This window comes from Phodopus roborovskii, unplaced genomic scaffold (genome assembly GCF_943737965.1).
Source record: "Phodopus roborovskii unplaced genomic scaffold, PHOROB, whole genome shotgun sequence".
Classification (NCBI taxonomy): Eukaryota; Metazoa; Chordata; class Mammalia; order Rodentia; family Cricetidae; genus Phodopus; species Phodopus roborovskii.
Genome location: NW_026125543.1, coordinates 487429 through 512081, shown reverse-complemented (window position 1 = coordinate 512081; position 24653 = coordinate 487429). Strand labels below are relative to the sequence as shown.

Here is a 24653-nt window from a genome sequence, read left to right as displayed (position 1 = left end):
TGTCCTGATGCCTGTCTGTCTTACAACAGTTTCAACATTTGGTCTAAATAAAAAAGGGAGATTTGAGGATTGCTTTCCTTCCATTGCCTAGAAAAACAAGATCCACCAAAAAGTGGTGAGACAGTGTCATGTTACTCTTATGTAATGTTTTCCTCTGGACAAAGCTGGGGCATCTAATATTTCACAGGACCCAAAATGTTGGCAGTGTCTGTCCTTAGCTTGGTGGTGATCATTCTGTTTTGTTTTGTTTGTTTTCTGTTACTCTGGATATATGTAGAGTCTATCCATAAAAACCTTAGGGTCTGGGATGCTGCCTGATGTTCTGTATAACCACAAATTCTGATACTTTTTGCCAGATTGGTAGAGCCAGAGGACTTTTTACACATAGTCTAAGAACCAGTAACACAAATGCTGTATTCTATTGTCTTGCTCAACTTTTCTTCAGTGATGGGAATGAGAAAACTTTACCTCTGCAAAGAAAATTGAACTAAAATTAAGAGTGTTGTTTGACAAATATCATTCTAGTAGTTCAAAAGGTCTGCTATAGATTCAAGGATGTGACATAACTGCTATTATGTGTGACAAATGGACAAACTGTCATATAGACTGCATACTAAGCTGTGATTAGGAAAGACTTCACATGCATGTTTTGTGCCATGGTAAGTTTTAGTTTGTTACTATAGCTATTTCCTATAGACTTGAACCACTAATTTGTTACTATAGCTGTTTTCCGTAGACTTAGACCACTAATTTGTAAGTTCAGGTGGATAAAGTATTTCATCTCAGTTACTGTACTGTTTCTGTAACAGTCCTTGTTAAGAAAACAAGTATTTACTCATCCATAATCACTCAGTTGATAAGACATTTGTTTGTTTATTTATGCTTTTTGACACAAGGTCACATGTTTTAGTTCAGGATGTTCTGGAAGTTACTATGTAGCTCAGGCTAGCTTTGAATACAGTTGGTCTGTCTCAGCCTTCCAACTGCTGGAATTACAGATGTAAGCAACATGCCTAGGCAAAAGTTTTGAGTAAATAAATGATTTTTTTTGCAAGCCAGAATTTAAATAATATATGTTATACTATGTATTTGTCTCCAGAGAATTCAAGATCATTTCCATATTTGTTGCTTTTACTAGGCTTTCAAAAAATTTTATTTCATGTGTATGGATATTTTGCCTACATGTCTATGTGTGAACCACATGTGTGCTTTGTGCCAGCTGAGGCCAGAAGAAGGCATTGGATCCCCTGAGACTGTAATAGAGACTGCAGATAGCTCCATGTGGGTGATGGCAATTCAACCTGGGACCTCTAGAAGAGCAGTGAGTGTTCTTAACTGTTGGACCTTATCTCTCTAGCTCCTGCTTTTTCTCAGCTTTAAGAAACCGAACATTTATGGCTTTCCCTTTACCAGATTCATCTCTTGTATTTCCTGTCAACTTTCCAGCCTGGCATGAATTTGTTTATGCTGAGTTAGCAAGTCAGAGGAACAGAGGAGATGACCACAGAGCCTGATGGTCTCCTTAGAAGTGAGCAACCTCTTTCTAAACTGTTTCATGGCAATGGCTCCCTGGCAATATAGGCTGATTTAATTTTCCATGTTACTCTGTGTATAAAATAGAACAATATGCAGTTACTTATGCTACACTGCTGTTTTTAGACATCACCAGTTAAGCATTTACTATTCTGATCTCTCTTATCAACAGCAAATTATTGACTTTATTCACTATGATGATAAGATAGAATACAGCTAAGAACAACTCTATGCTGATAGGATATTGAATTAAAAGCATAGCTATCAACTTACAGCAATTAGTTGGTAAGAATTATTCATCATAGCAATTAACATGTTCAATAGGACGACCAAGGAGATGACATTGTATGTCCCAAACATGGTAGCGCCAACAAACTCGGTGAACTCATGCTGGGCTTTGACATTGGTAACATATAAATTGATGAGTCCAAATATTGACCAAAACAGGGATTGTAGAGTTTCAAATAACCTGGAATAAAACAAGAAAGTAATAATGTTATCTTACTTTCCGTGTGTACATGTATTGGCTACTGATTTCAAGCAAAATTACAAAATTAAACTTAATAAAATAATTTAAAATACTTTTTTATCAAACTGATACCAAAATTATACTTGTTTTTCTTATTTGTTTTATTCTAAAAAGAACATTGAAAGCCTCATTTTGTTTGTTTGAGCAAGTGGGTAAAGGAGGATTCAGACCCTGGAAAAACATGATTTTTGGGTTAGGAATACTTTTTAATTTCTCAAGTAGTTGAGGAAAAATAAAAGGATCACAATATAATATGTATGATACATGTAAGTTATGTATATTAACATCTGTAAAGTTTATATCTTAACATCTGTAAATCAAACTTTATGAGACATAGTCACCCTTTTCTATTTTTTGAATTGTCTATGGTTTATTTTGCACTGGTCATGTCTAAAATATTTACTATTTGTTCCCACTCATAGAAAGCTTGTTGTTTTCTGCCTGCCTCAAAATCTACAGGATAGTTACTCCTAAACCTACTCCACAAAAGCCAGGCATGCCTGTCTCTGCTTTACTTTTACTTTCAGAAAGATTAAAACAAACAAACAAAAAAACAAATGGCTTTGTTTCTGTTTTTTTAGATTTTTTGCCTTTTTAATTGGACCTGAACATAGCATACTGCTTCAGAAAGCAGATTGTCTTAGAATGCTTAGACACTACAATTTCCTTTTGAATTTCAAGGCCCATTTTACACTCTCAAGGTAATTGTGTTGAAAAGCTGCCTCTAGAGGATGAAATTTAATTTTATTTACATTGTGTAACAGTTAAATGCTGTGACTGATGACTGTAACAAACGTGCTGTTTTGACCAAATGTAGTGAGAATGAAAGCTGTTGTATGATGTGAGAAGATGAAGATTTGGTCACATGGGAGAGCCCAGTGGGGTCTCTGAACTGTCAGGAAGGCTAAATGAATTCATTGACTCTGGAAAAGTTCATAAAAATGTTTTAGTTTACTTCAAGATTCTAATGCCTTAAGTTTTAGTAATCGTTAGTATTCAGGCCTCTGTACTGGCCTGTCGTTGGGGTTCTGACAGGATATGCCCTCAGCTGCAGCCACTAAGAGCACCACCTCTGCTCTTTTAAAAGGGCTCTGTCCACCTCCCATCCTCCTCCCCTCTTTCTTTCCCTCCCTCTGTCTGTCCCCAGAGGCCAGTCTTTCCTCCCTCCCCTTTTTATGACCTCTTTAAAAAAAAAAGAAAAAACTACTCTGCTTGAATCCTGTACCATGGTGTCTTTCTCTGGAGCACCACTTTTCTTAAATTACAACATTAACTCTTAGGCATCTTCTGGATTTAATGTGTTTTAACTGTGTCCTTTCTTTCTCAACTATGATGACTCTTAATAGGAACATATAAATGTAATTCACATGGGTTTGTCTTGAAATGAGTGAGGAGTGAGCAAATCAGGAAAAGTCTTACATGGTGTAGCTGAGATTTGATTCAGTGGATCAAACCCTTTCTGTGTAAGCCATGGTCTAGAGTCTGAGTCCCTGGCACCCACACAAAAGCTGGGCAGGTGTGGCTTTTGCCCATAATCCCAGTCTTTAGGAGGTGGAGACCGGATTCTTGGGGCTGGCAGACATATTAGTAAACCAGCACACTGTGGGATCAGTAAGAGATTCCCTCTCCCCAACTTGATGAAGCAGAGAATGGTGGAGGAAGGCATAAGACTTCAACTTCTGCCCCCCAAATGCACATGTATACCTTGTACCCCCATACAAACATACATGCACATAATCATACATACGAACACACAGACACACAACACAAGAAAGGAAAGGAAAAGTTACATATTGCTTCACACGCATTATAAAATACTAACAAATAAATGATGTTACAAGTGCCTTTTCATTAGTGTTGCTTTCTCAAGCATTCTAATAAAAGCAGCCATGCAAATTAAAGGACTGCAATGGTTGAAAGCTCCCATTTGCTTCGGCCTAAAATATCTCATGTTTCAAAGAATGCTCATTAATCATTTTAGCAAATATTTTCAGACATTTAAAAATTAAGATTTAGCATAAGAAAATGCACAATGACATTTTGTGATTAACTGGAGAGTTTTCTTTTGGTGGAGCAAATCAGTGGTGAAATTTATAAGGCTAAGCTAAAATATAGTTGCTTCTCGTGTGAACTAAGTACCTGGTATTCAGGTATCCCTCAATGAGTTGTTTCTTCATTTGACTGTTATGTAGGTTAATATTTCAATGCCATTGCTTCCAAGAATATTATTGGTTCTCAAGTCCATTGAGACTCACACTGTCCATAAATTTAGGATTCATTAGATGGATCACATCTCAGAAGGCCTTTGAGTAGCTGATATTTTCCACATTGTGTGAGTGAAAACAAGTGATTCTTTTTTAAAGTAAATGCTTATTAATTTCCCCAGGTAATGCCACAACCTAGTTAACTCACATGACACAATATCTGTGTTGATGTCTAAAATGAAGACCCACTTTATATGAGTCAAAGATTTGCTTTTATGAAAGTAACATTTTAATTATTGCAATATCAATGTATTTTTCAGCTGTAGTTTTTGAATGATCCTGTTCCTTCTTGGCTAAATATTTACAGCTAAAAACATGGAATAATCGAAGGAATGTGTTCTGATGTTGAGATTTCAGTTTGTCCTATAAGACTAAAATGATGAACAAACAAAATCATGGCAAGACAAAACTCAACATTTATGTTTGTTTTCCACCCAAAAGGTCATATTAAAATATGTACAGTATGACCTCAATTGGCCAGTCTAAGACATTATCAACTGAGCTCCAATACACACAAATGAGCTTTGCCTAATCAGACAATGTCCTAAGGCTCATGGCCCCCACTTCATGCCCTCTGTTAGGCAGTTAGCTAAACTTCTGAATAGAATTATTTCAGTCACCAAAAAGTTGGGAGTCTTTTAAGGTTGAAAAGTTTTTCATATGTCAATGAGAAAACTACAAAATATGAAAGGAACTGGGAGATGCATTAATTTGCTTTTGGAAAAAGGCAGACTTAGCAGACAGACTCATATTATGTAACATTACTTTAACTAGGCAAAGATTTGTTACATTTTCTTATGCTGTGGAATATTACTTTAACTGTGTAAAGGTGTGTTACATTTGCTTATGCTACAATTGTTTAATTAAGTAAAGATGTTTTGCATTTATTTCACCTTGTCTGCCTAATATTTCACCTTGTCTGCCTAAAGCACCTGATTGGTCTAATAAAGAACTAAACATCCAATAGCCAGGCAGAGAGGGGGACTGGCAGGCAAAGGTAATAAACAGGAGGAGAAAACTAGAAGAAGATGGGAAAGAACAAAGGAGAAAGAGAGGAAGATAGTCAGGCTCAGCGAGGCAGCTGCCAACCAGCAGACACAAAGAAGGACAAACAGAAGGAAAGGTTAAAAAGCCCCAAGGCAAAACTTAGATGAAGAGAATCAGGTTAAGTTATAAGAGCCAGCAAGAAATGAGCATAACCTAAGGCTGAACATTCATAACTAATAATACATCTCCATGTCATGATTTGGGAAGTGGTTGCGTGACCCCAAAGAAAAAGCCTGGTACAAACCCAAGCCATAGTCTGTACTCACTAAGAGCCCACAGCATCAGGAGATGTGTACTGGAAAAAGTATATCTGAGAATAATAAAAGATTGAGAAGTGTAAAGGCAAAGTAAGGGGCAATGGACTAGAAAATAAAAGAATATATTGGAGATTCACAATCAGTTTTTCAGGAGAGAGTAAAACAATGGTAAGAACTTGACAAAAATTGGAAAAAGAAGCAAAGTCCAGACTGTCATTGAAGGACTGAGAAGGTCCAGCAAAGTTAGGGGTGAATCTGGGAAGAGGTAGGAAATCACTGGGAACTTTAGATGGTGGGGCCTGTAATCTTGGTCTAGAAGGCTCTTTCCCAAGAAGGATGTAGACAGACAGATGGGCAGACAGACAACAGAACAGACTCACTGTCCAGAGGAAGTCAACTTGGGCCTGGGTAGTGAGTAAGGGAAGATATTGACAAGATAATGGTGCTGAGAGAGAGAAAGACATGTAGAATGAAGAGGGGAGAAAGCACAATGCCAAACCCAAGTTTTCATTTCACTGCGTGGCTAAGAGAGTTAGGAATGAGGAAGGGGAAGTCTGGAAAGAGACCAGTGAGCTCTCCGTGATGGAAGCTTTCCTTTGGGAGTCATACTGAGTATGCTATAAGGTTATTACTGTCCACTAGAACCATTGATTAATTACAATGCCCTACATTGCACACAGGTGCTAAACGAAGAATGACTGAAAGGTGAACAAAGATGTTTATACTGGATGACATTGATGAAAAGAAGGAGACAAGAGCAGGTCCCATTATCAGACAGACAACTGCAGTACAGGAGGGAGGGGTAACAAGTTAATGAAATAAAAAGAAATGACACTCTACCAAAAATAATACCATTCAGGATTTGCTACTGCCTTTGAGGACCTGAGATGCTAGCATAGGCAGTGCATTGGGCATTTTCTATGAATTGATTTTAATGCCATTTGGATATAATCTCTGAAGCAAACCTGAAAATGAAAGAAAGAAGCTATGAAGTGTAGATAACAAGAGACACCAAGTGTTGCCATATGTCCCTTTTAGGATGACAGACATCTGTTACATCAAAGCAGAGTCAGCTAGGGATAAGCTTAAGCCTAACACAGCCTATTTAAAAATATTCAGGGTTAGTTGTATCATTTAGCTTTTAATATCATTGAGAAAAACATAATTGCCATTTGCAGGAAAAATAATTTAGATGAAACATCTGATCATTGGGGAAGGGTATCAAATTATTTAGTCCTGTAATATCTGAGATATGTAATTATCCATTGCCTTTCCAGGCATAAAAAAAATCATGAGCACAAGGAAATTAAAAAAAAAAAAACATACTTAAGTTGAAACAATCTAACATTTAATTTTGGACTAAATCTATGTCAGAAATTTACATTGGATATAACCATAATGTTTTTGGTCTGATATTAAAATTAATTTCTTACTAATAAACCAACATTAGTTACAGGGGGATGACTGGGAATTTAGGTTACCATAAACAAGGATAGTATGACAGTAGACTTGTTTCTGGGGGAGAGTTGGGGGGGCCAGGCAGGTAAGAAGGGTTGGGTTTTGAGCAAGATGTTGTCCATTAAATTGAAATGGATGAGGGAAGTAGGGACTCCATTGTAGGTTCTGTGTAGGTGTTCCTTCAGGAACACAGCACATAGGAAGGACTTAGCAACATACACAGGAGGAGGAAATAGCTTGTAAAGGGACATCATTAGAACGCAGCAAAGGTTTTAGGAGATGGGGCTTAGGACAGTGCTCTCTACCATAAAGCCACATAGACAATCAGCCACCAGACAGTATCCAGGAAGATTCTGAGAGGCACAGAAGGAGGGTGCTAGGATCTGGTTCTTGTGAATCTCTTGTCCTCATTGTCTTGGGCTAATTAACAAGGAAAAGAACCCACACACATGGCCAGGAAATAAGTTCAGCCATGTAAGGTCCTAGCAAGCAAGAATGTCACCAAAGGAGTTTCCACCACCTCCCTGAAACCCAAGGACAGAAGACAGCTGAGGAGGAGGCCAAACTGTCTGGGCCAAGGAGTCGACCTAAGAATGATAGAAATGAGACATGCGAATCAGGATCACATGGTTTCTTACAACTGCTGGTTTGTATCAAATTTAAAAGGGTGAGATTAAAATTTTCTGAGCGGGAAAGCAGATGTTGGTTAATTAAAGTGGAGTTTGAAATATCAGGATAAAAGCAAACAGATGCAGGATTAAACCAACTAGAATGTTTTAGCTAGGAGTGATTTAGGTTATGTGAAATACCTTCTAGTTGGAAAATTGCTGTTTCTTTTGCAGTATGAGGATCCATGAAAAAGGCTGGTTATTCAAGTTACAAAACAGGCATGTGTCCAAGTGGGGTTGCTTCTTAACCTGATAACCTTTGTTTCTCTCAGTGACCAGGAAATGGACACAGGTAGAAAAGCCTGTGAGATGATGGCATAGCACATGAGTCTCTCACGAGTGTGGGTTGCCATCAGTTCTGCTTATGAGAGTCACAAGAAGTGGACAGTGGCTATGTGCAATTGCTCGTCCTCATTTAAGCTAACAGGAAATGTTACCTAGGTAATAATGGGGAGATGTGAGTGTCCATTTTGGGCAATATTTGTATGCTTATGTTTTTGTATACCACACTAAAAGTCAAAAGAAAGATATGAAGGGCCATGTGGAAATGCAGCAAAACACTTGGATTTTACAACAAGATTGCATACTTATAAGACGTCAATAATACATAGGCTTCCTTTTTGAATTCTGCATTTTCAGACAGGATATATAGGCTTTCCTTTTCACAAGGTCATTTAAAAGAAAAGACCATTACTAAAACTTAAAATAAATGTACCCGGTAGTTTTTTTCTTAACGCCAGACTACATTTTTTTTTCAACGTCATGTTAATTCCACTTCCTGCATTATTCATAGCTTTAATTCTCCATTTCCTTTGCAACCATGGGGTGGATTTTTCAAATTTGAGAAGGCATATAATCTTAACTCCTCCCAGTGTTACCAAGAGCAATGCCTCTCCAACTTACGTGGAAAATGCATTATTCTGTTTCTCACAGCGTATGCCTTTGCAGCTTAACCCCTTTGTTTCTTCATAGTAGAAGTACAGTTGATTTAGGCCATTTGCAAATGCTAGCAGCACGAGGCAGTATATGAATAGGAATTTTAGGATGTCCAGAAGCATTCTTCCTAGAGATATCTGCAGAGGTCCCAGATGAGAATTTGCAGTGAACAGTGATATCAGGCGCAGGGAGCTGAAGATGTTTGCAATGGCAAATAAAGCCTCTGCCACCAGGGTGGGGTGCCACATGTCCCATGATTCCCGTGGGTTCAGAGCACTGTACTGGAGAAACAGAAATGAAGGGGAAGTAAACATACATGCTGAAAGATTCAAGTTCAGTTATGTGGTGCTTTCATGGGTCCACCTCAGCCACTCTTTAGAAGGTATTCATCCTTTATGATGGCAGTAGCTAGAACAGTGGTTCTCAACCTGTGGGTCACATCCCTTTTGGAGATTGAATGACCCTTTCACAGTGTCATTTAAGACCATCAAAAAACATGGGTATTTACATTATGATTCACAACAGTATCAAAATTACAGTTGTGAAGTAGCAATTAAAATAATTTTATGGGTGGGGGTTACCACAACATGAGGAGCTACATTAAAGATTCACAGCATTAGGAAGGTTAAGAACCACTGACCTAGGGTAAGCTATACAAGACAGAAATTCATTAATTTATAATTCATGAGCTTTAATTTACATGGCTGTACAAGTATGTCCTTATTTTTTAACTTATGTCCATGTGTTAAATTTTTCACATGCTGATCAATTAGTTTTTGACTGCTATGTTGTATTTTAAAATCTTGCAAAGAACAGAACTCCTCAAATTATTCAACTGACTAGATTCAACTTTTAGACTCTTGCTTGGGTGGCAGACATTATAAACCAATGAAGTCTGAACAAGAATGATTATTGTTTAAAATCCTAGTCAGTGCTCTTGAGTCACAACTATATACAGTATGAAAGAGGAAGTAAATTTTTGATAATGATGAAATGTGCAACACTCTACACTGTGTACAGAGTCCTTAAGGGATATATTTTTGTCCATAACATAGTTATAGACTAGGACATAAATACATAACAGAAACACTTATGGACATTAGCACAAAGTATTGTGAGGACAGGGGAGAAGAGGTTAGAAGTGGATAGAGTCTCAATGTTGTCAAGGCTTTTAGGGGCCCAATATAGAGGAGAGGCTATGCCTTATTAACAGTTTTGCAGCAGTTGGAGGCAACCTGATGTAGAAGCCATAATGGCATTGTTACAGAGTGTATTTATACTAAGCACCCGATGTACACAGAACCCTTCTGAGTGCATGATCTTGGCTTATGACCAAAGGAATCATAAGGGGAAATCTAAAGAAAGAAACATTAGCTCTGTCCTAATATAAGCATCTATGCTGGATTCAGAGCCCAGTGGGGCTGTACCTGTTAGGATGTGATGCTTTATAGACAGCAACATTCTACATACAGTTAGGGCTTTTGAGCAATCATTGCTGCTCTTTGGGTTTAATAGTGTTGCATAGGCAAACTACTGTTAAAAGTTACAAAGGTTCCCAAGGGACTCACAAATATCCTCCCTGGAGCCATAGGCTCCCATTCCCTGGATAATAAACACAGAGACCTTGTTCTCCAGAGAATATTTATTTACTTAAGAACATTAAAGTCTTTCTCTCTGCAGGGGAAAAAATGGACAGCTAGTTCAGCTGCATCCTGTAAATTCTGAGATGTATACTTTCCAATTTCCTTTCCTGTGGTATAAACCCCTTGTGCATTGGGCACATCTGGCTCTCACCACACACACACCCACTGAGAATTAAAACATGAGGACTGATGCTCAGGTAACAGTGCAAATTAATAATTCATCCATTTTCTGATGCAGACATCTTGGTTCCTATCGGAGAATAGAGACATAGAGTGAGTCCTTGGTGCTTTGGTTCATTCTTTTTGGCTGTGCTTTAAACCTGCACAAATCATTTTCTTAGGCTTCTCAGAGGCCACTGGGCCAGGCATAGCAGTGCACACCTGTAATCCCAGCACCTAAGTCTCACAAGAAGATTGTGAGTTGGAGGGCAGCATAATTTATATGATGAGTTCAAAGTTAGCCTGTGCTGCACACTGAGATAAAGTAAATAAGCCATTGTTTGAAGAAGCAATTAAAAAGCTTTGCAAACCACAATGTTCTTTAAATCTATAGAGAAAAAAGTGTTTGGCTACTACGCATATTTTCTAAACCTATTTTTGGATGTTAATTTGGAAATTTGACTCTGGTCCCAGCTCCTCTTCCTAGTCCACCTTCATCCCCTTGGGTCTCAGCTTCACAGGGATGTGGTTGCAGAGTCTGCCTTGTTCTGCATTGCTGCCCAACTCAGCCACTCCTATGGTCTCACCTCCAGTCTTTTTGTGACTCCCCAACAAGCTGAAGGGACCCTATAGCCATTACATTTGACTGGGGCTCAGGGAGGCTGCTCCTATTTTTGCTCACCTGTTCTTTCTAGGGAACCCATAATCCAGCCTCCTCACAATAGCCTACATCCCCTTCAGACAAGCTGCCATTCCTGGGTACCTCTAATTCTGCCTCCATCTCCCTTAGTGGAGGTGGACCTGTGATAGTTTGAATGAGGATGGCTCTCATAGGCTCATAAATTTGAAAATTTGAATCAGGAAAGGAATAGGAGATATAGCCTTGTTGGAGAAAGTGTGTCACTGGGGCTGAACTTTACAGTTTCAAAAGCCCAAGCCAGGCCCAGAGTCTCCTTCTCTCAGCCAGTCAGCCAGCACAAGATGCAGCACTCAGATACTTCTCCCCAACAGCATTTCTGCCTGTGTTCCACCATGCTTTTTTTCCCATGACAATGAAGGACTAAAACTGTAAAACTTGTTCATATCTGAAACTGAGTTACTGCAGTCATGGTATCTCTTCACAGCAATAGGATATTGACTAAGACAGGACCCAAGTCACATAAGTAACCTTAAGAGTCAGTTCCTCTCCTCTAGCATACCACCAACCCTACCCACTGCATCATCCATTGCACCAATATGTATGTTTGGAGTCTAACAAGAAGTTCAAATCTTAGAACAATCAGTCTGAATCCTAAGACACAGAATGGCCATAATACTGAAAAGCAAGCATTATTCTTCTGTGTAACCACCTTTCAAAGTGGGGTAATAGCAGCCAAAGATCTGAACACACACCCAACAAAGGTAAGACCACATAGCTATACCTAGAAACACCACAAATGCTGTAACAAAAGGTGTCTAGTTCCCAGCACAAAAATACAGCCATCAACAGTCAAGACATTGTACTCCCACCAGAAGCCAGCACTCAAATTGCAGCATTCCTCAAGAAAATTGGTTTAGCTGATTCACAAGACAAACACTTCAAAATAGCAGTTATGAGTATTCTAATAATCTGAAAAAGGATATGAAAAAATGCCTCAATGAAGACTGAAACTACAGGTGAATGAAATAATGAAAACAATTCAAGGTATGAGAAAAATTTAACAAAGAAATAGAAACATCAAGGAAAACATAAACTGAAATTTGAAAATTTTATTTTTCTTTTGCTCAGTTATTAAAAAAAACTGTCATATGTTTCTATTATAGGAATCTACAACTGGCCAAAATGTAGAGAACAGCCGACTGTGGGTGCCAAACATTAGGTGATATATCTACGATGCAACGCCTATACCTAAGGCTCAAATAACATCTTGGAAGAGGGAGCAGAAGGATTGTAAGGCCAGAAGACAGGACACCTTCTGTGAGACAGTGTCTTCTATACATGACAGGGAAGCTACAGCCATGAAATATCAATAATATGGTCACCTAAACAAGACAACACCAGCTGACCTACAATGTGGATGGAGGAAATCTCACAAGGCCCTGCTCCTAGATGAAGAGATATAGGCAATGAATGACTGTTGATACCGGGATAATCTGTCTGCTGCTGATACAGCGATAATGTCTTCCCTAGGAAGGAGCCCCCAATAGGTTATCCAATCTCAAGTGCTCATCCCTAATACATGTACATATGCGCAACACCAAATGGACTCATCAGGTGTGTGTGTGTGTGTGTGTGTGTGTGTGTGTGTATACTAAAATAAAGACTAGGTCATAGGTCATGAGTTAGAGAGAGAGAGAGAGAGAGAGAGAGAGAGAGAGACAGAGAGAGACAGAGAGAGACAGAGAGAGGGAGGGAGTATTGGGGGGACATAGGAGGAGTTGGAGTTTTTCCTGAAGGTACTCACTTATGTTGGAAGGAGAAACCACCATGTCACAGATTTATATGACAATGAAACAGACAGACACAAATCAAGAAATGCCCATTGCTACCCCAGAAGGAGATAAGTGAACATTAGTATCCCAAAGGCCCAAGATGATAGCACAGTGTTATAGAATAATATGTGAGGGAGAGAATAGCAGGTGTTCTAAACACCTACCTTTCCGTAACCATCATGTACATCATTTCCCCACCCCATCAAGTCATTGTGATGCAATTTTGCCTAAAGTCACCATTTCTGCTGAGATTAACCTTTCTAAGAGAAATTCTCTTTTTTTTTTTTTTTTTTTTTTTTTTTTTTTGTAGACATACTTAGCCATGTGTTGTTAGGATCCTCATGTCTCCTGAATGGAGCATGTCTTCTGACATTCTTTACTTTTGAAGCTCTATAATCACGAGAAGAATCATACATGTTTAAAGATGGAAGATACAGAAGGTGAATCATTTGTAGAAATGTGAGCTTCTGGATATAGTTGGTTTAGGAACAGTGAGAGTAGCCTGAATAGATTGGACCAAGTCATGAAGACCTTGGCAGGAGTGTTAAGAGCTGATGATGGAGTGAATCATAATATTGGATCATACATTCCCAGACTATAGGAAAATATGCTACTTCATCTTCATGCCCTTTATAAGCTGGTGCATATTCATAAAAGTCAAACTGTCAATCAAACCAAGTTAAACTTTTAGATGGATGTATTATGAAAATGTCTGTTGCCATAGTCAGAACTAGAATATCTTCCTAAGGCTCATTTGCTAAAGTCATAACCTCCAGCTTGGTGCTCATGGGACAGATGGTAAAAACCTTTTGGAGGTTGTATCACTTAGAGAGATGCCTTTTGAGGGCATTATCAGAGCCTCCTCTCTTCCTCATTTCTCTTTGTCCCACTTATAGATGGCTAGTTTTCTCTGTCATGTATTTCCTAACATATTACAGAAATGCCAAGTGAACACGAACAACCACCTTCAATATGTGAACCAAAGAAGACCTTTTCTATTTATAAGTTGATTGTCTCAGGTATATGATGTAGTAATGAAATCTGACTAGCCCTTTTGTCACATGAGATCACAGGAAAAAATATATTAATTTGAATGTCTACTCCCTTTGCGCTAATAAAATTAAAAAAAAAAAATCAAGAGAAAGGCATAAGAATTTCTTCCCAAGCAGATAATTCTAGAAAAAACAAGTAGGATTCAATTGTCTATAATAGATTCTTGATGCAAAACTGAAGTATATCACAGAAAAGACTGCATTTGAGGAGTTGACTCTGATGTGACATCACTCACTCATAAGACAGAAGCAACAGTCCTTGTCCACCTGTTAACTGATAAAAGAGAGATTCAATGAAGTCACACAGTCAGAGCTGTTTATCAAAATGATGTTCAAAACTCTACCATGGCTGTGAAAACAATCACTTGTTTAAAATTATTCATAACAATTTTGACTGTTGAACATACGTGCTACCTAGTCAAGAGCTATAGAGATTTAATGATACCTTTCAAATGACTGAAGCTGAACTTGAGAGATAAGCTTAACATGTAGAAATGGGGTGGGTGGAAAGTGAGACTGAACCAGTCTCAATGAAGCCAAAATAAGATTTAAAATTGCGTTCTGTAAAACAACAAGCTCTTGTGTATTAGGAGAAAAATTAAAAAACAATCATCCCATGAGGTATAAAAAGCAATAAAGCATGCAAAGGAAGCACAGTCAAACTTGACACTCAAAGAGAAAAGTGAAGTCCTGTGTGTTTGTATGCCCTGTCTACACGCAGTGTAACACTGTTTCTTTATATGTACATGCTGGTTAGTTCATGTCAACCTGGCACAAGTGAAAGGCATCTACAAACAGGCAAATAGGGAGGCCAGTTGAAGAATTTCCTTCATTAGATTGGCCTGGTGGCCAGCCTTTGGTGTGTATTCTTGTTTAATGACTGACATAGGATGATGCCGTCCATTTTGGGTGGTGCTACCTCTGTGCTAGTGGCCATGGGCTGAGTAAGAAAACAACCTGAACGAGCTTTGAAAAGCAAGTGGTAAACAGTATTCTTTCATGATCTCTGCTCCAGTTCCTGCCTCCAGGTTCCTGCCCAGACTTCTTCTCATGATGGGCATGATGGGCTATAAACTCTAAGAGGAAATAAACCATTTCCTCCCCAAGTTGCTTTTGATCTTGGTATTTATCACAGTGGCAAAAATCATCTTAGGGCATTATACAAAGTCTGAGTAAATACATATTTATTATATGAACTCCTCACATTGCTGTTTTTGAGAAAAAAAGGTATTTAGATATTAAGTAGCTTGATTCAGGCAGTACAAGTAGGAAGTATTATATAAGCCGTAGTCACATCACAGCCTTGGTTTCAAAAGCTATGTTTTCATTTGGATCTGCAATGTCCATTAAAGGACCTACAGCTTGTGGTGACAGGGGTGTTAGAGAGTCTGTGGGAGATAAGTCTTCAAGGGTTTATACTGGGAACATGTCCTATAAGGGAATTAGCTCTAGCGGGCACACACACTCTCTCCCTCTCCTTACCCGCCCCGATATAAAGGCTCAACATCTATATGAATGTACACAATAAACACTTGAGTTCTGACATATGGGAAACCACCTACATGAAAAGTGTATCATATTAATGTGAGTGCATATTTATTTTACTTGAAGTGTTTTTAATATAATGGTATTTAAAGAGATTTTTGTTGATTCAATCTTCAAAGTGGCTTCCTTAAACTACAAAAGGCTCAGTGACAAAAAACAAGTAACTCAGTTTTTAAAGAGGGTCGATGATCCGAATGGACATTTCTCAGTAGATAAAACACAAATATCCAGTAAGTACATGAAATGAAGTCCAGTGTCACAAATCATCATAAGAATGTAAGCCCAAAGCAAAAGAAGCTACCATTTCTCTATGTCAGAATACTTACTATTAAATAGGTCAAAAGATAAAAATTTGTGGTAAGTCTCAGAAGAACGAAAACTCTTAAGATGCTGGTAGGAATGTAAACAAGTGCATCCCTAAGGTAGAGCAATATCTAAGGAATTTCACTAAACTAAAAACAGAATACTGTAAAGACTCATATCAGGCAGTTTTAGAATAGGAAACACTGTCAAAATATCAAAGCAGTATGTTTGTTAAACTGACTACTAATAACACATCATTACACCCATAGATGAATGCACATGTCAGCCCTCTTCAGAGAAGCCACTTTTTGCAGAGACGAAATGTATAGCGTGACTAGAATTCTAGACCCTAAATGGGACCTCTTTATCTCACTCCTTCTCCCCAAGGTTCAGAGGTCATTGTGGAAGAAGGCACAGAATGTAGAATGTCTTGGAGAGCAAGAGGTGATAAGTGACAACAATGGCAGAGTGTTTTCCAGATGAGTAAGCCACTTGTACCTATGTGCTCACAGTACACAGTGTTTGTGACAGTATGCACAAGACCAGAACAAGCTTTAGCCAGACAAATTCCACAATGGGGGTGGGTGGTCTTGAAGCCCCATCCCTAGCTGAGGAGCTATTGGCAATTTGTAGCTGCTAGGAGAAGGATGGTCTGTTGTCTTTAAGGTTGTGGTCTATGACTAATCATGCACACTACAGTGAAATGCCATACACTTAAGACTATAAGGAGAGTATATGTTAGGAAAAAGAGAGGACACAAAGTTGGGCTCCCGAGGAAGTGGGGTGGACCTGGAAGCACTAGGGAGTGGAATGAATAGGGTCAAAACACAAAATTTTCAAAATGAGAAATAACATCAGAGAGGTACCCATACTCTTCTGGCAGCATTGTTTACAATAGGCAATGCCAGAGTCAATCATAATCATTTTTTATTAGAGAACAGATAGATAAATAAAATGTAGGACACAAAAAACAGGATGTTAATCAGCCATGAAATGGATTCATCCCACTTATGGCAATACGATCAAACCATGGATTTCTGCTGAGTGCAATGAGCTGGACACAGAGAGATCTTCAGTGCCCTGTTCTATCTTATGTTCAGAGGTTAAACACTAGTCTGAAAGCTGAGCACCAAGGACCGGAGGTCATCTCAGGAGGCCAGAAACAAGCAGGGGGCAACTGAGATGTGTAAGAGCAGTAATTAAGGAGGTCATGAATTTGCAAGGGAGTGGATGGCACAGGAGGAATGAGAAGGGGAAGAGAGATAGAGTGGACATGATGCAAATACAATAAGCATGTATGAAATTCTCAAAAACAAAAACCCTAAATTTAAAATTAAAAAGGATAGCAGGGGGGCTGGGGAAGATTAATAATGGGAAATGTGTGTATTTCTTTTCTGATTCTCTATTGAAGTCATGCCAGAAACCAGATATGAGATATTTTTCTCTTTAGTTATAACCACATATATGGTTACATATAATATATACTTTAAAATTCAAAGTTGCCATATATTAGATCATGTGAGTGTGACTGGAGCTTATAATCACACCCACCCACCCACCCACCCACACACACACACCTTACACACCTGCATACACACATAGTATATATATATATATATATATATATATATATATATATATACATATATATATATACATATACACACACACACACACACACAGAGAGAGAGAGAGAGAAAGAGAGAGAGAGAGAGAGAAGAACATGAAGAGAAGTCTTTGAAGGTTCTAAACACAAAGAAATGATAAAGGGATGTAGGTAGTAATTACCTTGATCTGATCAGTACACATTCTAACATGTCTTAAAATATCATGTTGCATTCTATCAACATGTACAAGTGTGATATCAACAAAGATAAAAAAAAAAGTCCCAAACAATAACAAGATGCCAGGCATCAGATTATCCTACTAGAAATACAAATTCAGATCCTCCCAAGATAGAACCAATTTAAAATCCTGTCTTAGAGAAGAGGCATCAAAGTTTAGCAAGCTTTTCTGGAGATTTCTACATACCTGGAAGTGTGGAAGTGTCAGAGTACAGCTATAGTCATATAACCCTAGAATTTTGTGAAATGATGAGAAATATATATGTAGGTATGTATATATGTCTAGGCTGGCCCAAATTGACTCTGTAGATACATCTGAGGGACTGAATCACAGAGCACTGCACTATTAAGCGCAGGCTTCCCTATGCACAATCTCGTTACAGTTAGTGACTGTCTTCTGATACCTTAACCACTGTTTAAGGTTAATATCACTAATGCATAGAAGAAAAATTACAAAATTATGTCCCCATTCTCAAGAGACTTTTCTTTCCATAAAACTTATAGAAATTGTGTTTCTTCAGTATTTTGGTGAATATTGGCAACATTTTTATTGACCAAGATGTAGAAACTATAATGTTCCCAAATTTGGGCAATTTTGTTCCTATGATATATGAGAATTGGAACATTGTTTAGAGTGACACTAAAGTGAGTAAAGACTTTCATGTGTGTATTTTTTTTGAGTTTGGATCATAAATTGCACTCATTATCCAAGTAGCACCAATCAGAATCTCTCCCCCATCCCAAATTACCAATTCACCAATCATTCTGTAAAACATTATATTTTAAAGGAGGCAAAAAGGAAGAGACAAAATGAAAACAGCAAAATGGAAAATACAATGCTTCAGTCTGAAACAAATCCCCCAAAGTGCAACTTGTCATTGCAGAACTAATACTTTATGTAAATAAAGTAGCTATAGATAGGACTGATGCCCAAATCTTGTAGGCACTTTCAGACAGATAGTGTCATGGTGAACAGGATGAGGGCAAAGAAGTACTAATTTGTTTCAATCATATCAAATTGTTAGTTCAAGATGAAATAATCTTATCAATGCTTTTGAAGAGTAATATTGTGATTTGTCAAAGAAAATTTATTTACAATGTTGTATAAAAAATAGATTTGGGTTGACAAAATTTAAGTGGTGTTTGAAGTAGAATTTCATTGGAATTAGAAACTATTGTTAGAAGGGTTATTTTATTTAAGGCAGAGTCATCTTAATTAGCAGAAAGGAGATATGGTAGCAGCTTTGAAGTGCTTATAAAAGCAATTATAGAACATGCATTGTTTCTGTACTTCAGCCCTATAAATAAATAAGCTCAAAAAAGGGTCCTTTAATAAAACCAATAGTAACTGACGATACACCTTTAAGAGCTAGATGAATGCATTATCAACAATGTAAAGAGCAATTACCTTTACAAATGCGACAATCTTCAAGGAGATTGTTGCCAAATACAAGGAGTTCATCACAAAGTCCATTAGATTCCACCAGTCATGGATGTAATCCTGAAGTCCACCGTCCCACATCTGCTTAATTTCTCCCCATATAAAACCTGCAATTATAGAGAAGTTCACTATAAGTGTGACTTTCAATCAAATCACTACTTAAAGAGATATTCAATGAAGTTACCACAGATATTGCAGCCACGAGGGACTGTGTGACTCTGTTAGACACATTAACTCTTTTATAGATAGTGATGAGTTTCAAACAACTTTTTAGATAGAGGACACTGAGCTAACTCTAGGAGATTTTCTAGCTCATTATTTAACTTAGTAATTTGGTACATTATATTGTAAAATTGTGATGTTTGGGGCTGAAGATATGGACCAGAAGTTAGGAGTTCCTACGGCTCTTGGAAAAGGATCCACCTGGGGGCTCACAACAATCTTTTTTCTCCATGATTTTCTTTATTGTTTAAGATTTTAATATAATTATGTCATTTCTCTCTTCCCCTTTCTCTACCAAAACCTTCCATATACTCCTCATTGCTCTTTCAAATTCATAACCTCCTTATCATTAATTATTGTTACATGAATATATACATATTCATAAGCATAGACTGCTCAACCTCCATAATGTGTTTTCAGGGCTAACTATTTGGTATTGGACAACCAACAGGTGTGCTCTTCCCTGGGGAAGACTATTTCTCCCATGACTGTAATTGTTTGTGTAGGGTCTCATGCTTTTCCCTGTCTACCATAACAATCAGTGTCGTCTTTGTTAGCTCATTTGTATACCCACAGATATGTTTACTTCTCATCCCTCATCAAGGAAACTTCTCTTTGAAACAGATGGAGACCATTACAGAAAGCCACAACCAATCAAAATGCAGAGTTGTGGATCACAGTCCCAACAAATATATCTACAAAACACCCAACACATAAGGCTCAGAGAACATTGCAGAAAGGTTGTAAAGCCCAGTGGATTAAGGAATTTGATGTGAGACTGTGTCTCCTGGTAATCAGAAGCTACATATATAAAATCTCACAAATATTTTTCTCCAGTTCCAGTGGCATTTATTCTCCTCTTCTGGCCTCTGGGGGCATTGCAGGCACATAGTGAACTTAAACACATGCAGACAAAATGCCCATCCACAAGGTAAAAATAATAGTAATGAAAGTCTTTAAAAAAGCTTACATTTTCAGTTTCTCTATAACTACATATTTATTTCATAGAAATGTCAAAGAATGTTCTTTTAAGCATGGTTTGGACTATATTTTTCTACTAAGTCAAATGACTTTAAAAATTGATGGAAAATAGTTCATCTGGAAAGACAAAATGAACGAATACATTGCTTTAGTCAGGTGATCAAGGTATCTTTCTGTAATTGTATAGGCAATTGGTGCTTTGAGTGGTCTACTTTCAGTCCTGGAGAAGGGATACTTACAACATTCATGGCAAGTACCATAAGCATACCATACTAAACAATAGCTTAAGTGTCACATTCAGGGTCAATATAAATTATGTGTCTTTTCTAATAGAAAGATTTAATTATGTAATTCTCTGAATTACTTATGAAGTATTTGTATAGGTACATATTTTATTTCCATAATCTTATTAAAATAATAACTACTTTAGAGCCTAATGAGAGCTTTCAAATGATCTATCACTATGAAATATTAAAGAAATAAGTTTATCTATTATAAATGCATTTATCAAAATAAATGAGACTCCTGTATAATAATGATAGACAGAAATGCCACATGTAAAATATCAAGTTTGATAGCTGCTGAGAATATAGGAAGTTGAAAAGATCGTAATTGATTTTTATTAAATGCAAGAAAAGGTCAGATTAAATCTAAATACTGTAACTTGTCATATCTTCACACAAAATTTAAGAAATAAAGAGGTGTCATGTTCATAGAAAAGCATGCCACTCTTCTAGTCCCCTACGAAGGACAAGAACAAGGGTCAGGGAGGTGGCTTAGTAGGTAAAAGCTCTTGCCTTGCAAGCCTAATGACCTGGGTTCTATCCCTGTAATCCATGTAAATTCTGTGATAGAGTACAATGTGCTTGTAATTCCAGGGACCCCATGGAAAGATGAGAATCAGAGATCAATTCTTCAGAAGATCACAGGCCTGCTTTTCTGGAGTATGAAGCCCAGTGGTAGTAAATAGCAAGAGAGGCCTTTCCTCAAAAATAAGGTAGAAGGCAGAAACTGACACCTTCTGTTTGCTCTCCTCCACATTCCCCACTCCTACTCAAGAGGGAGATTATACTGTGAGCCAAGAAGTGCAAGGGTCACTTGTGTGGAAAAGGTACAGACACAATCCAGGTATTTTTACTAAAGGAGCAAAATGCTTAACTTGAGGAAGACATAAGACAGTGCTGGGTGTCAGGTTAATAATGACACACAGTGTAGTGAATGCTATCACTGGCCAGAGACCAGGAAACTACCTCATCTGCAAAGTCTGAGCACCATAGTGTGATGGGCATTGTCACAGACCTCTCCATCCCTAGAGCTTATGCAGAGGCCCCATTGTGACTGTGAACTAAAAAGACAGGGTCCTTCCTTCTGCCCCCAGCACCAGCATTGGCATCCTAGTTAGATTACTCTCTGAGATTTTCTTCATGAATAGATCCCTTAGGGTTTCACATAGGGTTGGGACCATTTCTGACACCTCTGAAGAAAAGAGAAACACAGAACTGAAAAGGATACAATGCACACACTGGATTTCAGAGTGGGAAACACTTGATACACATGGCAACACTTTCCTTTTTCATACTGAAGGTATTTCTTCCTGATACTCTGGGAAGATTCTTGGGATCCAGTCCGTGTGGAAAACCACAGCACTAGGAGGCTGTGTCACTACTGCTGGCCTACTAATTAACGGGGACACTAGGATCTGAATCTGCAAATGCAATGGACAGGACAACAATATCTTTCAATATCCATTACTCATGTTGTTGTGTGTAAAAATTTGCCAATTCTCAGAGATTGGAAGATATGCATATGAAAGCATTGATTGGCAGGTGTGTTTCCAGTTAGCCTTCAGTAGAACACATATGTCAGTCAGATGAGGGAGGTGTCAAGCTGCACTGTAGGAATCAGCTTCCCAGCAATAGCCATCTTAAAGAGATATTGGGATTATATGACTTGATTAAAAGATTAACAAGCATTGTTAATTATATTGCTTGCAATATCGCAATGCTTGACTATCAAAATTTCTGACATGAGATTAAGGTCTGTCATCTACAAGTAGACAAAGACTTGACTGTCCTGCCCCAGAATGCATAAATCAGATCTTTGACTGGTAAAGTATGAAAGACAGCTTCCTGGAAAGTGTGAAGAATTCTGTGGCAAGAGTGTTTCTCTAAACTTAATGGGTAGGTATTCTAACCTAGAGTCTAGGATGTATTTCACTGTGTATCCTCAGCAACAATTTTGGCAAGGCATGGAAACTCATTTTGTGCATCTCTCTAGAGATCAGCCATAGTTCATCCTTTCTTCATGTGCTTACGATCAGAATCAGTCATCTCAAGGCCAGATGAAGGCATTAGATCCCTTTTAACTGGATGGAGTAACAGATGACTGTGTGCCACCCTGTGGGTTTTGGGAACTGAACCTGGGTCCTCTAGAGTTATCTCTCCAGCCCTGAAATATTTTTCTTTTTCAACCATCAGGTTGGAGCATTGTTTCACTATGTCATCCCACACCTGTTTGATGGCCATTGGTTTTTAGTCTGCTGTAATCATGCTAGTGAAATGACAAAAATTTATCTCTTCTGGCAACAGTCAGCACGTTTTTGAACAAACAAGCCATTAGAAAAATGAGAGGGTGCTAGTACAAACTGAGCCACGTCTAGCAAGCGAACTATTCACAGGAACTGTAAACAAAACAGGAGAGAACAAAGCTTCAGGAAGCTTCTGTCACAGAGTGTTTGTCCTGTCCCCATGATGGAACACTTCAACATCTTGCTCTCTGTTTAGAAACAGATGACATGATTTCTCAGAGCTGTGCTAAGAAGCCTTATTACAGGCCTGAAGTCAAGAGTATGGATCCAGGATGAAGAAAGAGCATCCACAGAGAGTGAGTATGAGAAAACAAGTTCCTTTTAGAATACTCTGGAGTCCTGCCCTGGACTTTTTTCTTTCCCATGGCATTTTTACTGGGGACACTTGAGAGCTCTGCAAGCTCTAGGGTGTAGCTGTGTTACTGGGAGGGATCTTCTCTATCTTGCCCTCTCTTGCTGTGGATCCATACACAGGTAGAAAACAACAGCTGCTGGGCTTGGTCCTCTACAGCCCCTTTAGTGAAGACAGATTTGGTGAGACACCAAATCAACAAAGACAAAACAACACAAAGAATTCCTCACTAATGGAATTTTCCATTGCTTTTCAAGTCAGGGACTAGAAATGTGTCTCTAGGCACAGATGTCTGTCTCTGTGAAAAATAATTATATTACTAAAAGTTATTTTACATACCAGTGAGTCCTATCATACCAAACCCCCAAGAGACACTGTTAAGGGCAGCTTATGTATGTATGTATATTCTGTTTTTCGAGATAGGGTTTCTCTGTAGTGTTTTGTTTGGAGACTGTCCTAGAACTTGCTCAGTAGGCCAGGCTGGCCTCAAACTCACAGAGATTCACCTGCTTCTGCCTCCCTATGCTTGGATTAAAGGCATTCGCCACCAATGCCCGGCTCAAAATTTATTTAATTTATTGCATTGGTACTTCACCTTGGGTGTTGTGTCCACTGGAACTGGAATTATAGACAGTTGTGAACTGCCATGTGGGTGCTGGGAAATGAACTCAGGTCCTCTAAAAGAGCAGTTAGTGCTCTTAAATACTGAGCCATCTCTCCAGTCCCCTCAGAATATATTTAAAAGGAAGTGAAAGACAAAAACTTATGCAATCTACTTTTTGAAGACAGCTTGTAGAAAACTCTAGATAATCTCTTTTTGGTAGCTTATTAAAGGATCTGAGGACACTTTCTGCTATTCCCACACTTGCCCCCTCAATTTCCATAGTTTACAAAGAGAAAACACTGGAAAGGGGGTGGTAAAAAGCCACATTGTATTGACAGTGAATTATTGTGCAATAAGGGAATAAATATCAGAGAGACACAAGGGTGATTATCTTTTCATACTTCCTTAGTTCAAGTGAGGGGATCCAAGAAACTCCCCCAAGCCCGAGGATTATACAACAAAGGTTAACTAGTACTTCACACTCCCTGCTGGGGCATCTTCTTGACAGTTAACTGGTATATCTCTTCCTTGGTCCAGTTCATCATGGAAAAGGGGAAACTATGAAGTTTATCAGAGGGGCAGCTGGTGGCAGCCTGAACTCACACTGTTCCACATGTCTGAACTTGCAGTCCTCTTGTTAAGTTCTACATAACACAGGGAAAAGCTGAGTGTGTCTCTTCTTGCCAAAGTCAAGAGAGACATTCTAGGTTGTAGAATATCATACACACTGGCTGCAGGGTACGGGGGTTGAGGGAC

The 24653-nt window shown here is 38.3% G+C and overlaps 1 protein-coding gene across 3 annotated transcripts in view; it reads right to left on the bottom strand.

Moving 5' to 3' along the window:
• Nucleotides 1-24653, bottom strand: part of Trpc4 (transient receptor potential cation channel subfamily C member 4) — a 160040-nt gene that overhangs the window by 18270 nt on the left and 117117 nt on the right. For all 3 annotated transcript variants that reach the window (XM_051176934.1, XM_051176935.1, XM_051176933.1), the window contains exons 5-7: nt 19119-19258; nt 8660-8973; nt 1807-2002 (exon numbers count right to left, since the gene is read on the bottom strand). In XM_051176934.1, coding sequence (XP_051032891.1) covers nt 1807-2002; nt 8660-8973; nt 19119-19258 — 650 coding nt within the window. The remainder of the gene's footprint in view (nt 1-1806; nt 2003-8659; nt 8974-19118; nt 19259-24653) is intronic.